Source organism: Callionymus lyra, chromosome 1 (genome assembly GCF_982586985.1).
Source record: "Callionymus lyra chromosome 1, fCalLyr1.hap1.1, whole genome shotgun sequence".
In the NCBI taxonomy this organism is placed as follows: domain Eukaryota; kingdom Metazoa; phylum Chordata; class Actinopteri; order Syngnathiformes; family Callionymidae; genus Callionymus; species Callionymus lyra.
Window position 1 is genome coordinate 28,869,361 of NC_141818.1, and position 15,800 is coordinate 28,885,160.

The 15,800-nt window shown below is 42.4% G+C and overlaps 1 protein-coding gene across 2 annotated transcripts in view; it reads left to right on the forward strand.

The window, feature by feature from the left end:
- The window catches only part of pax5 (paired box 5), a 47,427-nt gene extending 33,109 nt beyond the window's left edge, over positions 1-14,318 (forward strand). For both annotated transcript variants that reach the window (XM_087799971.1, XM_087799973.1), the window contains exons 7-11: positions 1,701-1,833; positions 6,541-6,642; positions 8,224-8,310; positions 8,728-8,814; positions 10,030-14,318. In XM_087799971.1, coding sequence (XP_087656097.1) covers positions 1,701-1,833; positions 6,541-6,642; positions 8,224-8,310; positions 8,728-8,814; positions 10,030-10,112 — 492 coding nt within the window. In that variant the 3' untranslated portion in view covers positions 10,113-14,318. The remainder of the gene's footprint in view (positions 1-1,700; positions 1,834-6,540; positions 6,643-8,223; positions 8,311-8,727; positions 8,815-10,029) is intronic.
- Positions 14,319-15,800: the final 1,482 nt, after the last annotated feature.

Here is a 15,800-nt window from a genome sequence, read left to right on the forward strand (position 1 = left end):
AGAGAATACATTGAGCACCTTTTTGCTCTGTATTTACTGCAGTCCTTCTTCTGATCTGTGTCGTCTTCTTGTATATTATTAAAGTTCTCATGAGAAGGCAGAGAGAAACTTTACTATTTTGTAAATCTTTGATTTGATATCATATCTGTTCTTGTAGTTTTGAGTGGTGTTAACAAACAACACAGGCAAACACATCATTTCCACACTAGCAGCTGCCTCTTGTGGCCACAAATCAAAGTCATCCATCCATCCTCACCCAGACCCGTTTAGACCCGCCCACCTCCAACCCCCCCAAACAACCATGGCCCCCACAGCTGTGTCCCCACCCTTTTTGATGAGGACTGCTATGGCCGTATGAGCAGTGGAATTGACAACATTTACGGGTGCGAATGGGAATGATCCATCTTCCTTAGCGGGCCTGTCACCCCACTGGCCAAACTTCATCATGGCCAATTACCACGACAGACCCCTTCTTCAATACCTCTGCTGCTGCCTGGCCCCCATCTACATGGGCCCATTAGACACTGTCTAATAAGATGGAGATTAGCCAGCAAAGGGTGTGTGAAGGGGTGTTTTACTCCCCGTGTGATGCTTGTAAAAAAAAAAAAAAATACAGGTGTGACGGGCCACAGGGGAGACAAGAGGAGTCGTTAGGAGAGAAAAGTGGGTTTAAAATGTGCCTGAAGACCTGAGAGAGGTGTGTGTCTGTGTGTGTGTGTGTGTGTGTGTGTGTGTGTTTGTTGGATGTGTAGTGTACAAGGTAAGCTCTTATTTGGCAGGTCACAGTCCAGTGGTTGTGCTTGTGGACGAGCACAGGGGTGTTTAAGAGGTCAGTGAGCACAAACACACGTCTGCATGTGCAGCGTCTCGCACACGCCCGCCGAGGCATTAGAGGGGTCAGTGCGAAAACTCTCACCTCGTCACCTGAAGGGAAACTCCCGATCGCTGTCGTTAGTGTGCGTGCACGCGGACGCACACGCACACGCCTGACGTAACACACTCACGAGTCGCTGATTGAACAAATTAGTCCAACCAACTGCCACTTACAAAACATTATTTTTTAACTGCATCAAGTTTAATGTGTAAAGGACATTACTTAATATCAATATCAATTATTACATGATATTAAATTTACTTTATATTACTGTATTTTTACACACAGATGCACTGATTGAAGATATTGCAATTATCTGGTTTTAATTTAAGGACGTGTTTGAACAATTGCTACTAATTCAAAAATATTTTCCTTTCTATAAAAAAGTTTGATGATGTGGATTGTTCTTGCAATAAAAGATCAACCTCCTGAGTTACCAAAGACGGTAAAAGTGAAGTACAACTGTGGGATATTGTTGTTATACTTCTACGACATGTGTAGTGTTGGTGTCATCGGGAGCCGGTGAAAACCTGCAGGGATGATCACGGTTGTTATTGTTGTTGTGTATCTTGGGAGACAGGAAGCTTAAGATTTTAGGCTAACAAGAGTGTGTGTGGAAGACGTGTGTGTGTGCCGTAATTCCTTGTCAACAGATCAATAGTGTGTGTATCTGCACACTACTGGAGACTGGACTGTATGGTCGCGGCCAAGATGTGGAGTTGACAGTTAGATTTACATGAAAGCAAAACATAAATTACTCATCTCTGCTCTGTATTGATCATGTTTTGCATTCTCATCATTTCTGCTCTCTCTCTTCTCTGTCAAGACGTCCGATTATTCCTCCATGGCCACGCTAGCCGGCGGACTCGACGAGATGAAGAATAGTTTGGCTAATACCGGTGCGGGGGCGGAGCTAGGAGCCAGCGTGTCCGGCCCCCAGTCTTATTCCCTTGTTCCAGGTAAGAGCTGCTCATTCAAAAACAACTCTACGAACACAATATTGTCATTTTACAACACTATACCAGGTCATATAACAACTATGGAAATTTCTCAGGATCATATCAACAATATTATCATTATGAATAATATATTAATTATATAGACATTATATATTATATTATCGCAATAGAGTAGAGTTAGCTTAGGGCTTAAGAGGTTGCGGATTCAATCCCTGGTATGATTGCGTCTGGTGAGATGGTGCGCTGGGTCGCAGCCTACTGCCATCACTGTGTGATTGTGTGTATGTGAATGGGTGACCCAGTGTAAAGTGCTGAACAAGCAGAGATAGCTTTATATGTGAGAACCATTTACATCCTCACACATGAGATATAATTCAAGTTCAACATTTGAACACTCCCTTCCCATCTGAGCTGTGGAATACTGTAGCTCGTAATGTCTTTCTCGCGTTGATTACTTTTTCTACTGCTCTACAATTAAAAAAGGAATGATCAGTTATGGATGAATATACATCAACATTAACTATTTGTATTCAACAAATACTTTTTTTTCTGATTTCTTGATACGTGCATACACAAAAACACAAGTATTGTCTGTGAACCTGATGTCGGTTCAGGAATAAACTTCCCTGAAATAAGTGTATTTCTGCGCGTATGCAAACATAGAACAGTCTTAAGTCCACAGGAGCTCTGGGACTCTCGACACAGATTGCTGTGATTTAACCAGTTTGAGGAGCTCAGTACTTCAGATCTCCTGAGAGGCAGGAAGCCCAAAGGACGGAACAAAAAGAAAGGTGGAAGAATAAAGGGAGAGTGAAAACCTCATATCATCGTCTGTCTCCATTTAGGGAGCGCCGGGTGAGGTGGTGGTTAATTAAGAGCAGACCGGGGAGCACTTGGACAAGGCTTTAGCCTCCCAACTGTAATGAAGGGAATCATAGAGCTGGGAATTTGGGAGAGCATGGTACAGGCTCTCTTCTGCCGGCACTAACCACTGAGGAATATTACCTGCAGATGCCGGCAGAGAGAAAGAGTGAGATAAAATTTCCATTTCTGCTTATGTATGCAAACACACACGTTCATTTTCCATCCTACACACACTATCAGAATATTTTTGCCTCCTTGTCTGTCTCCTCCTCAAGTAGAGCTCCCTCTAGGGGATCAGATGCTCATGTGTTCAGGCACCTTCGCTATGTGGACATTTAAAGCCTTTTTAAGGCACACAGACTTACAAAAGCACACACACCTACACACACACATGTACAAGCAAACACACACAAACACATGTACACACACATGCACAAGCACACACACATATGCGCACACATATGCACAAGTACTCCGACACACACATATAAACACACACACACAAACACGAGCACACACAAACACATGTACACACACACCCACACATATATAAATGCACCCATAAACACATGCTCACAGACACACATGCACACACACGCATGCACACAGACACACAAACATGCACAAGCACATGCAAACACATGTACAAACACACACACAAACACACCCATGCACACTCAAGGAAACACACACAAACACATGCACATACACATGCATGCGCACAAGTACTCCGACAAACACATATAAATGCACACACAAACACGAGCACACACACATAAACAAGCACACACAAACACATGCATGTGCACACAGACCCACAAACATGCATGTGCACAAGTGCACAGACACACACACACACACACAAACACCCATGCACACACAAGCATACACACACAAGCACACACAAACACATGCACACACACACACACACCAATGCACACAAGCATATACGCACCAGCACACACACACACACGCACACGCATGCACATACATGTGCTGGTAGCTGTATATACAGTAGATCTACTTGAGTGCAGTTCTAGAGCTGAACCAGAATAGAGTGTTTGTTCATCTGCAGCCTGAAGAGACGAGCACTTGTTCACTGACCTCTGCAGTGAAGAACAGACACATCAACACCAGCAGCATACATATGCACAGACACAGAAACAACCACACACACCACAGAGGAGCTGGCCCTGTCTGCCCCTTCTAAGTTGTGCAGTGGAGAGTCCATCTCTGCTCTCCTTCACCCTCACCTCCCTCTCCTCCTTCTCCTTGCTGCCCTGTGCACTGACCCTGAGCGGATGAGTAGCCCGTCTGCACTAATGCCTTGCTGTCGCTTCAAACACAGAGAAAAACTTCACTACACAGCAGCCGCGGAGAACACATTCACAGGGACAGGATAACTCTTTCAAAGCAGCGCTGACCGTCATTATTCCAGCATTCCTCGGTTTCCTGGTGACTCCTGGAACCTTCTCCTGTCACGATGTCCAGCTTGTTCACCACTGATCCAGCCAGTTGCATTTATTAAGTTGAAATTGTGAGATGTTTCAAGATATTTCATTGTTTCCATTCAGTGACAATAAAGCGATATTCTTTTCTGAAGCCTGGTGACAACAGAAATATAACAGCTCAACAAAAATACAAAACATAATACAAAAGTCATGAAGAATACACACAATAGGCTGCAATCCGTCAGGAAGTGGGATTGAGTGAAGCAGCCTCAAGTGAACCAGCCTATCATCTGAGCTATATTGTTTTATTACCTTTTGATCAACATTCATCTTCACTTATCTGAAGCCCCATGTGCTGCACTTAATACAAGTACTTAATAACTAAAAATCTGTCAACAGACCTACTCTGAGAAAAGTATTCTTATCTTAACTAGTGTGTTACAAAAGTGAATAAATAAATAAATTGGGGTATCAAAATTGCAATAATGATCATTAATGAATGAATAAAACATCTTTATTTATCAATAAAATGTATCATAGTATTAATTAGTGGTGTAGATAGATAGATAGATAGATAGATAGATAGATAGAACTAGTACTCTAGTAACTTGACTAGTTGAAAAAAACAATAATTCAAAGACTATTTGGCTCCTCTGTGGAAACAATGTACGACTAAGTAAGTAAGTAAGTAAGTAAGTAAGTAAGTAAGTAAGTAAGTAAGTAAATAAGTAAGTAAATAAGTAAGTAAGTAAGTAAAGTGCAACATTAGGGGTTATTGTTTTCCATCAACTGACAGTGAATCCAAAATATATAACCTTTGAACTTTAACGCTAACCTCACCCACAATATTTACACCTTGTTGTTTCCTCTTAGCTCGCCTTTCAATTCCACTCCTCCCAGTGGCTGCTGGTTGAGTGGAGAGGAAGTGAGTGGGATTGATGGTGTTAGCATCGGAGCTGTTTATGATGATGATGAATGTGTGTGCGGCCGGAGGAGCACACGTGTGTGTGTGTGTGTGTGTGTGTGTGTGTGTGTGTGTGTGTGTGTGTGTGTGTGTGTGTGTGTGTGTGTGTGTGTGTGTGTGTGTGTGTGTGTGATGATGATGATGATGAATGGATCTCTCCTTCTCCACGCACTTCTAATGTCGACTGCAAGCAAACATAGAGAAATGATTTGGGCTGACACACTGTCATGTAGTCTAATGCAGTTATATATCCCATCTAGCCAGTGACAGACGGAGGGCGGCTGGAGCGGGAGGGATGTAAATTAATAGATGCTAGCGGATAGAAAACCTAACTCACTCGGATGTGGGTCAGTCTAGGAAATAAATTAAAATAAAAAGCACCGAAAAAAGAGCGCTTTCTGCATTTTTAAATGGTACATCAACGGGGTCAAAAGTCTTGAGAAATCCATTTAAAAAAAGTCAAATCAAAATGAAAATACTTTCACAGTTTGCCGGAGTTATATTTAATGTGTTTGAATAATGATGTATGTCACAAAAGTGGCGGAAATTTGTAGGATCCACATGTTAACAGTGGATGCAGTGTTTTTATTTTAAAAGTATTCACTGAACTCTTGTGAATTGAAATGCCTCAGGATATATTTCCTGGTCAAAAAGTCCACTTTAATTGACACATTTTGGTTGTGAATTCTACACTTTTAAGTTCATTTTAAGAAAGACAATGAGAATGTTTTATTATCCACAAAGTCCTACTAGAATAAACCTGAATCTAAATCCTTATTTCATAAAATTAAGCAAAATGTACCCTCTCGTTCTTAACATTTGTGCGTCAACTAAAAATGGATATTTTCTTAAATGTACATCTTCTTGTCCATTATGAGGTTTAAAAGAACTCAAACCAAAGATACTGTACATATATTGTTGCTAATGTCACAAAGACAAAATGGAAATACTTAAAGATCCTTCTCACCAACTGTGTCCAGACATAAAGTTACAATTTAAAACTGTTCATGGTTCATCTGTAAAAACATTATTTCACCTCAGAGCTCCCTGAATGACCAGATAACTTGACACGGAAAAAAATAAGTATCAAATCACTTAAGCGATTTATTAATGGATGGATGAAAGGATGGATGGATGGATGGATGGATGGATGGATGGATGGATGGATGGATGGATGGATGGATGGATGGATGGATGGATGGATGGATGGATGGATGGATGGATGGATGGATGGATGGATAAATGGATGGATGGATGGATGGATGGATGGATGGATAAATGGATGGATGGATGGATGAAAGGATGGAGTGTTAAGCAGTCAAACGTATCCCATCCATCCTTGTGGTGTCTCCATGACATTGTCAATGTTCAATATAATAAAGTAGTTGTTTTTGATATTTCCTAAATCTCTTGTGTCTTTGACTTCAGGTCGCGACCTGGCCAGCACCACCCTACCAGGATATCCTCCACATGTTCCTCCCACTGGACAGGGCAGCTACTCCACCCCCTCCCTCACTGGCATGGTACCTGGTGGGTCCAACTTCTCACTCGTCCATCAACTGTACAAGTGTAATGACTGACTGAGTTTATGGGATGTTTGAAGAGCGTATCTTCTCGCCACTTCCTCTTTAACGTCAGTCCACGTCGCGGCTGACAGTGCTCCCGAAGGGGGGTCGGCTTGTGTTGTGTGTGTGCATCTATGTGTGTGTGTGTATCATTAGAAAGCAGCCACAGTAGCACAGCTGTCCCTCCTCAACATTAGTAATTTGTTTTTAATGAGAATCACCAGTGACCCACGACTAATTCATTCATTCCCTTCCACTGTGCTTTTCTGCTGCTTTTGTGTGTTAATCCGTCGGCGCTGCTCACGCTCCTGGTCCTGGCTCCAGGAAGTGGACCTGAGGAGTAAACAAAACACAACTGGTTACTCTGTATTCCCCAATTATTCACTTAGTGACACCCTCTCTGTGGGCCTGTAGGATCAGCACATCTAAAGACGGGTAACCCCTGTCGCCCCCAAACTGTCCACAGGTTTGACGGCATATTTGTGTGTCTCTCTTGTGTGTGTGCGTTCGCTTGTTTATGAGTGTTTGTTTTTGACAGTGTGTTTGAGTGTGACCTTGAGTTACACAGGGGGGGGGGGACCCCCCCTGAGTCCCACCTTCCCCCCCTTGTCTCCTAAACAACCTGACACATCGCCGTCACCGCGGCGATGACAAGGGGACGGTGTTGATACCCGGAGGCCGCATCCCCGACCCCACCTGACAGATGCACGCGTCGAGGAAGTTCCGTCTGAGTCCAAGAGGATTCTCGGCGGCTAAATGAGCGCCGCAGATCATCTCTCCGCCGGCCCCTCGGCTTCCTCGCTGTGTTTTATCTCGGCACTTTTCAAGCAAATGATCCTTTTTTTTGTTCGCTCTGTCTAATATTATACCTTCATTAAGCAAGCAACTCCTCGCCGCTGTTCTTCCCAGGCTCCCCGGCTGCAGCGGGGGGGCTGACACTCGGAGGGGGTGTAGGGAAGCACTGAGGCGGAACCGACAGAACGAGAGGGAGAGAGCAGGGATGGGGGGAAGGCGGAAGAGGGGCACCAGGGTCTGTGACTGTCAGCTATGGGAGAGGGATCCCCTGGGAGGAGTAAATGTTCAGGAGAAAAGAAAGAGCCAAAGTGTAAAAAAAAAAAAGAAGAGCAAGTCAGCGTTGATATGGAAAAGAAAAAGATGAAATTGGGGGGAGGGGGTGCTTTGTGTGAAGGGTGATGGGTGGACCGGAGAAAAATACACAGAGATGGGTGAAGGGGTGGAAGACAAGTGAAAGAGTAAACCCCAGATCGCAGTAAGTAGGAAATGAGGGAGAAAAGCTACACTATCATTCACTGTTCAATGGGACCAGAACTGTTTCCACTGACCTTTAACCTTTTTACCTTTAAGACTCTGAGATCGTAGAAGTGAAAATTAACCCACAATAATACAATATATTTAACCATTTATATCTTTCTTTTTCAAGCATCAACATACCGGCCAACAAAAACTGAATATCTGCCAATAATCTATAGTTATTTTGTTCTTTTTTATACTGAAAACTAAATATGATGTTGTTGTCTTCATGTAGGAGGAGATTTCTCTGGAAGTCCATATTCCCATCCACAGTATTCCACATATAACGAGTCTTGGAGATTCCCCAACCCCAGTTTACTAGGTGAGTAAATCCAAATTTCCTTTTAAATCCTTTTCTCTGTCACGCCCTCATCGTCTCACACTTCACTGTTTTACCAGTTCATAACTAAAATGTCATTTATTCTTGCCTCAGAATGTTTGTTAAACTCAGGGACAATGACAGGGGGGTCCAGATGAAAAACATTCGGGCCCCTCATGTCATTGAGTTTGACACCTATGTTTGAAAATGTTTTTTTATTTAATGAAAGAATGAGATGCACAATAGTTTCACAATTGAATGAGTAAATCAACTCTGAGCTCAGGTCAGACGTCACTGTCAAGGGATCCATTATAGGGGTCGTGTTGAAACGTTGGTCAACAGCGGACAGTGTAAAGGTCAAAGATGGAGAGGGGTCAGACGGCAATCCCTCACTTCTGCATCCTCTCTTCCGTCCCCCAGTGTTCCAGCAGGACTACGGGTCTCTCCTGGGGACGGAGATCGGCTGCTCCTCCAGTCTCTTCACCAGCCAGGCAGGACAGATGCAAGGTAGGAGGGAAATAGAAGTGTGTGTGGGTGTGTGGGTGTGTGTGTGTGTGTAGAGGAAACAGTTCTAAGAGGGCGAGAAGAGCCGACAGCTGAAGGGGCTTTGATGCACAATAAGTGACCCTGAATGGCTTCAGATTGATGGAGGACGAGCGACGAGAGCGCGTTAGGACCTAAATGAGGAAGAGGATGAGAGTAAAGGTGACAAATGAGAGGATGGAGAGTTAAGAGTGAGAGACAAAGGTGTGTGTGTGTGTGTGTGTGTTCACGTCTTGAGTGAGACTAAATAGTTTGTCAGAGCAGCTTAATGCCTCACTTCCCCAAAGAGCCTCCCGAGATTACCTGGACTGTGGACAGACTCCGCCGTCACCGCACAGCTGGGCTGATGGATGGATAGTAGTGCAGACAGGTGTGTGTGTGTGAGGGAGAGAAAGTGTGTGTTTGGAAGAGCTTTGAGTGTGTGAGGGTGCAGTATTGATTTGACCTCTTCCCAGTGGAGAGGATAGACTGTAGGGATAAGTTGTGGTAAATGTACTTTACTGCCTCAGCTTTCATTCTTACTGAAGGAGTGTGTGTGTGTGTGTGTGTGTGTGTGTGTGTGTGTGTGTGTGTGTGTGTGTGTGTGTGTGTGTGTTTTTGATAGTGATAGCAAATGTTATCGTCACCTCCCTTTTTCATGTAGTATCCTCTGAAAATGGATCCATCTTATAATACAAAATATGAATAATTCAAACACTTATATCAGACAATATATCATCCATTATTTTGATTATATAAGTGTTTACTCTTGAGGCTGGTTTCCTTTTAAAAGAGGCAATGTCACATGACGTGTTAATGTTTGCATCAAAGTGCTCAACGGAGGCACCCTAGTGAATAATTACCCCTGCCAAGGAGGTTATGTGATCTGTGTTATCTTCTTTAATACAATAATAGTCTTATATTTGGTAAATGTTAATAAAAATAACAGGTGATGAACCTGTGGTGGTTTCTATTTTTTTTTTATTTCTAATCTGTTCATTGGCCACCATGTAGTGCCTTTATTGTGGTCCTTGGGGGCTCCAGACGATCTAGTTGCTCAGGGTCAGAGGCAGGGAAACACTGAATACGCAATATTTACACCAGTAATACTGAGCTGCTTGGTGAAGGTCTGCCCTCCAGTAATGCTCCAAAACTATTGGTATTACTGGGTAACCAGGAATATTTTCTGCTTCCTTACAGGGTCACCGTACTATTACAGTGCGACATCGCGGGGTGCAGGTCCAACTGCCACAGCAACAGGCTCTGCCTACGATCGTCACTGACCCCCCCCCCCCCCCACGGATGAAGACAGAAGAGAGACAGAGGGAGGGACGGATAGCACCAGCAGCGCTCGGTACAAACCTGCCTGACACACGACAATTCAAGAAGTTTGATTGACAGTCCTGCCCACCACACAACATGACTCTGTGTTCATAGTACCGTGGTGGTCATGACGAGGGTCTCTTTGGCTGTAACAACATGTTGTTTCTACGAACTAATCAAGTCTCTATGCCATTCGACTGTAAAGACAATCCAAGTCACACAAATCCCCACCGATGCCACATTTATTCCCCTGATGTTACTTTGGGTCCGACTTCTGAACAAAGCACAGCCTCCTCTGGTGAACACATGTGCAGGTCCAGCAGGGAGTCTTGGTGTCCAGGACGGTGCTATCCAGCCTCCCCACATCAAGAACTATTTATAATGGAGAAGATAGAGTAATATATTCTGCACTCTGCCGCCAGAGTGACGGCCTGTACTGATTTATAATGTGTGTCACGCTGTTGTGCTAGAATAGTCAAGATGATGATTTTTTTTTCATACGAGGACAAACCTTTGTTTATTCATGTAGACCAACTGCCAGTTTCCTGTTAATAGTTTGGTGGTCTCGGCTGACTGCGGTGCCGTCGGATAATCCGTTTGAAATCCTCCAATTGGTGGCAAATTATTTCTCTAGCGCTCTCTTTCCTACGTCTCTCGATAAACTCCCCAAAGATGGCCCCCCCTAGTGGATGGGCTGACTAACTACTGAAGCACAAAGAGACTCAATCGTTGTTTATGACGCTTCTTTATCACGGAAAGAGCCGTATTTCCTTTCGCTCCTCCCCCTTTTCTGAGTGTCCGTGTTCACATCTGGTCGTTTTTTAGGTTTCATCAGTTCTGCGCTATGACAATGCATGACACCGGGGTCGAGGCCTTACCCATTCACAGTGCAGAGTTCCAGAGATCCACAGTCCACCAGTCAGGGTTGAAGTCCAGCGTGTCGGGCCGGCGCTCATCCACACTGGAATTGAAAAATAGTTAAGACGATTGATTTGAACGTTAGACTTGTAATAATGTTGTTTCTATCCATCAACTGCTCGGCATTGTTTTTGTTTGTGCGACAATATCTGGCTCCAAACCGGTGTGAGGGATCGAAAACCGAGGTTGTCCGTGGACTGGTACTGGTGTTACGGAAAAAAAAAAACATTTATATGAGTTATTTTTTATAGATCAAATACTGTCGTAAATGTATTTGTTTTGAAAAATGATATTAACATTAGCTTGTGACTCTTGACACGTCACGATGCAGGTTTACTCAAAATAATTAGTGAAAATGAAAATATGATTTATTTATTTTTTGGTACTTTTTTAGCTAAAGGTCCATCTGTGAATATCATGCTGACATTAAACTGGACGTGTTGCAAAAAATAGTTGGGGACCCCTGATCTGAAACATCCTGAGAAAGACCCACCAAGTGCATCTTTTCACTTGCTCTCTGCACAACGACAGCCCTTTTTTTCTTCTGTTTCTCGCTGAATGTTTTCAGAGGCATTATGAACCTGAACCACACCAGCTAAAGATAAGGACAGTGCCTTTAGTTTTTTATGACAACAACAACAACCCTGACGACCGACAGCACATCTCACCTTTCCTTCGACTCCACGACACATTTACAATCCAATCAGGGGCCGAACCCTGAGCGATCTGTTGTGAGCGTACCCCGAGTGTTGGATTTAAACAACAATTCAACTGAGAGAATAACTGGAATATATTCAATTTTTTCTGGACCGTCACTTACTGCTCTGTTTTCTTATCACTCAAACGATGACGACTAGCTTAAGAAGTAGTTCACCAGTCTTCAGTCTTCTGTGTTTGCTAGGATAACTTCTCCATTATAAGATAGGAAAACGTAAAGAAAAATGACTGGACTTGGAAAATGAAATTTGTCTACGGTGCGTCGCACAGATGAGGGAGGGTTCATGTGGTTATGACATCATCATTTAACAAACTGACATGATTCACGGGACTGATTTATTTAGGAAAAAACATGGCCTCCCCGTATAAACCCAAACATGCTTCAAATGCTTAAGTGCCTCTGTATGTACAATATGTGGCAGCAGAACCTTCTAGAATCGTGAAACACATTGACCTTTGCTTGATCATAAAACACAGAGGATGTTTCTGCACATCAACAACTGTGTACCACACTTTTGTGTCATCATGTGATTGTGCCCAACCTGACTTTGACATGGTCGTCACAAGATTTATCAACTAAAAAAAACCTTTTTTTAATTTACGTCATCAGGCGTCACATTGGTTTAATATTTTTATTTTGCTCACTCCCTTCATGAAAACACACCAATATTGTTGTGTGTAACGACAGCACAGGTGTGAATGATGACAATTGTCACAGTGTAACAACAACCCAAACAAGATGTGTCAAAAATAAAATAAAAAAGAAGTAAATTTCAACAACAAAAAAATAAAAAAATGGTTGATACTCAGCACTTATTGATCGGACTCTCCTTGAGGAGATGGTCCCGGTCGCCTTTCCTTTACTTCCCAAACCAAACAAGCCACATTCTTGGTGTCGGTCAAAGCCCAGAATCCGGCGACGCGTTAACAGGATTACTTGTTAACTCTGCATCTCACAGCGATGGAGCTTCCTCGCCACCCGCTTGACCCGCGTGGTTCTCACGGAGATCCGGTTCTTCTGATTGACAGCCATGACATTGACTGCAGCGGTGTCATTGTGGGTGGTACTGTACGGAAATGCAGGGGGGGGGGGGGGGTTAGCCATCACACACACACACACACACACGAGAGACTTAAAGAACACACATACACTCCCTCACTTTGTCCTTTAAGAGGGCCCCTCCTCGTGTGCCCCCATGTTCCTCTGGGGAGGCCAAACCTGCTGTGCCATCAGAAGCTGATCCTGTCCCTCACTCATCTCTAATCTCATCTCCACACTCCACTCCCCCCCTCCCCTCCTCCGCTGCACAGGTAGAATGCTATATATTCAAAGTCAAATACTTCCGCTCTTTTCTTCTTCTCTCTCATTGTGTTCCGCCTGCAGGGTCACTAAGTGAGGTCGTTTCTCTGCCGCTGTCTTCACGTTTTCCCGACGTGTTCTCTGTCTTCACGGTGTTACACTTTTTTCCATTTCATCTCTGACTCAAACAGGAAATAATGCAAATGAGTTTTGTCATTATTTTTGATTCCTGCGCCGGCGTGCCGACTGTATCTCAATACATAAAGATGGCTGCTGGCTTCTTTAAACCTGAGGGGATTTCTGCATCACATCTTGACAGCAATTAGTGGCACAATCTGTTTCACGCACGCTGTTCTAACTAGACTCTGGACAGATCTCATACTGGAGGGTTACCATGTTCTCCACGTCTTAATAGTATTCAACTGTGGAAGAGGAGGATTCAAGAAAAACACAAAACTGCAGATGTTTCAATCAAATCAAAAAAATGATTTCTCACCTTACTGTGGCCTTTTCATGTGACAAGCCGGAGTTTCTTTTTTTGGGGGGGTGACGTCTCCTTTATTTAAAGGTGTTGATGGGACTGGATGTTGAGGTCAAAAGAAGACACAATTAGATTTAAAAAATCCAAAAAGACATATCTTGAACATTCACCAAAGCCTGCAAATGCCTCTTTCAGACGACCAATTCATGTACAAATATCAGAAAATTAGAAAAAATATACAAATGATAAGAATTTTGCCTTCGACATATACCTGAAAAAAAGAAAAGAAAAGCTTCTTTAAGAAATTGTGTATGTTTTTTATTCAATTTTTTAGTAGTTCCAAACAAAAGCTTGGTGTTTTTTCTCCTTGTGTGTTGTGTGTTGTCTTAATATTTGAATGTATTTTTCTGCTGTGCGAATTTGCCAAAGAAATCATGTCACCAGAATCTTTTCTTCACTTTTTCTTTTTCCAAAATGTACCGACCGTGTTCATCCAACAGGACTTCAATGGCGATTTTGATATGTTGGGTTATTTTCCACGTATTTCCAATCTTCGAGTTATTTTTTATTTTCTGGAGTTTACTGTGAAAAAATACTGTTTACCGATCTTCATCCCCTGTACATCTGTTTCCACCTGAGTGACTGTTGTTGGTGAATTATACAATTTATGTACCTGTAATGTGAAGCTAAGAAGTAATTATTTGTAAATATTTGCCATAATTTTATTGGTCCTTCAGAATAAAAACATAATTTTTTGGAAGTCTTTGTTCTTGCTCATGAGAGGAGAAATATTGTCACATGACCATCGGGGAAATATATCATGCTAGTCGACTGTCTTACATCCCTTTAGTTGCATATATTTTTGCCATTTCCCAGGAAAAACATGCTAGATTTAGTCAATGTGTAAAAACTGAAAAAAAGGCCGAGCGAGAGTGAAGGATAACAAGATGGCTTCCTGGCAAAATAATTTAATTTATAAAGTGATATTTTAATTCAAGTTGATCAAAAAGGAAAACACGCTCTTATATATTGTGTTAAAAATAATCTTAAATACTGAATCAAACAACGTGCTTGAGAAATATTAAAGCCTTCAGCAAATGTTTACATGTGGAAAACATTAATCCATATTTAGAACCAGATTCCATTTCAAGATGTCTCTTCAAACTATTTTATTGAAATCTAGCAATTTATTTTAGATTTTTTTTCTAAATGTTTTTATTTATTTAAAGGAAGATTTACCAAACAAAACAACATTAAGATTTAGGGATTATCATTATCGTTGACAACTGCCCCCTAGTGGCTGAAGAAAGAAACGGGAATCGCTACGTGTACTCTAACAAATCAAAACTCCTTATACAGGAGGAAAATCTACAGTCCCAGTCGAAAAGATAAACATTTACGAAATATTTGATCTTTATTCATTGTTCTATATGTGTGATGAAGCTGCTTTAATGCAAACATTCAATGTTTGATCTTCAGGTCATTTTTTTAAGCTGATTGGCTTCTTGTCAGAAAACCCTTTTATCTTAGTCAACTTCACATAGAATAAATCGTTCTCCATTCACAGCATGAAATGAAAAGTATTGGATCAGACTGAATAACCTCTCGTGACCTTGAAGGAGACCTTTGTCTCACTGCTGCTCTTATTAAACACCTAAAATCAGAGTTAGGGGACTTTTAATGAGCCCCTCCTCCTCCTCACCTGACCAATGAGAGCGAGGCGTACACACACACACACACACACACACACACACACACCTCAGACAGAGTTGTGTGTTCGTGACTGCATGACACAATACATTTAAAGGCACACACTGAATTTTCGTTAAAACTGTTGACTTTCCCCTCACTAAATAAAGCTCATGAAACAGTGTCCGGGAAAATCCTTGCAGGAGCCAGGGTCTCAAGCGGAAAAGCTTCCCCACCATTGATTGATCTGCTCATACACATCCTAAAACATTTAAATGGAACATAGATAAAGAAAATGAAACGTTTAAACAGAATGGTGATCTAGGATCTCAAATCAATGACAACGACAACACAACTGTAACTTCCTTGTGCGAATCAAACTTCACCTCCATGAACAGACGCTTTTCGTCCAATCAGCAACATTTGTTCGTCGGCGAATATGAAAGACGTTACACCGTATTTCGTAACTTTACAAAACTCACACTTTCTCTTTCCTAACTTTCTTCCCTAAAAGAAAAAAGATGGACAACAGCGTACGTGTGG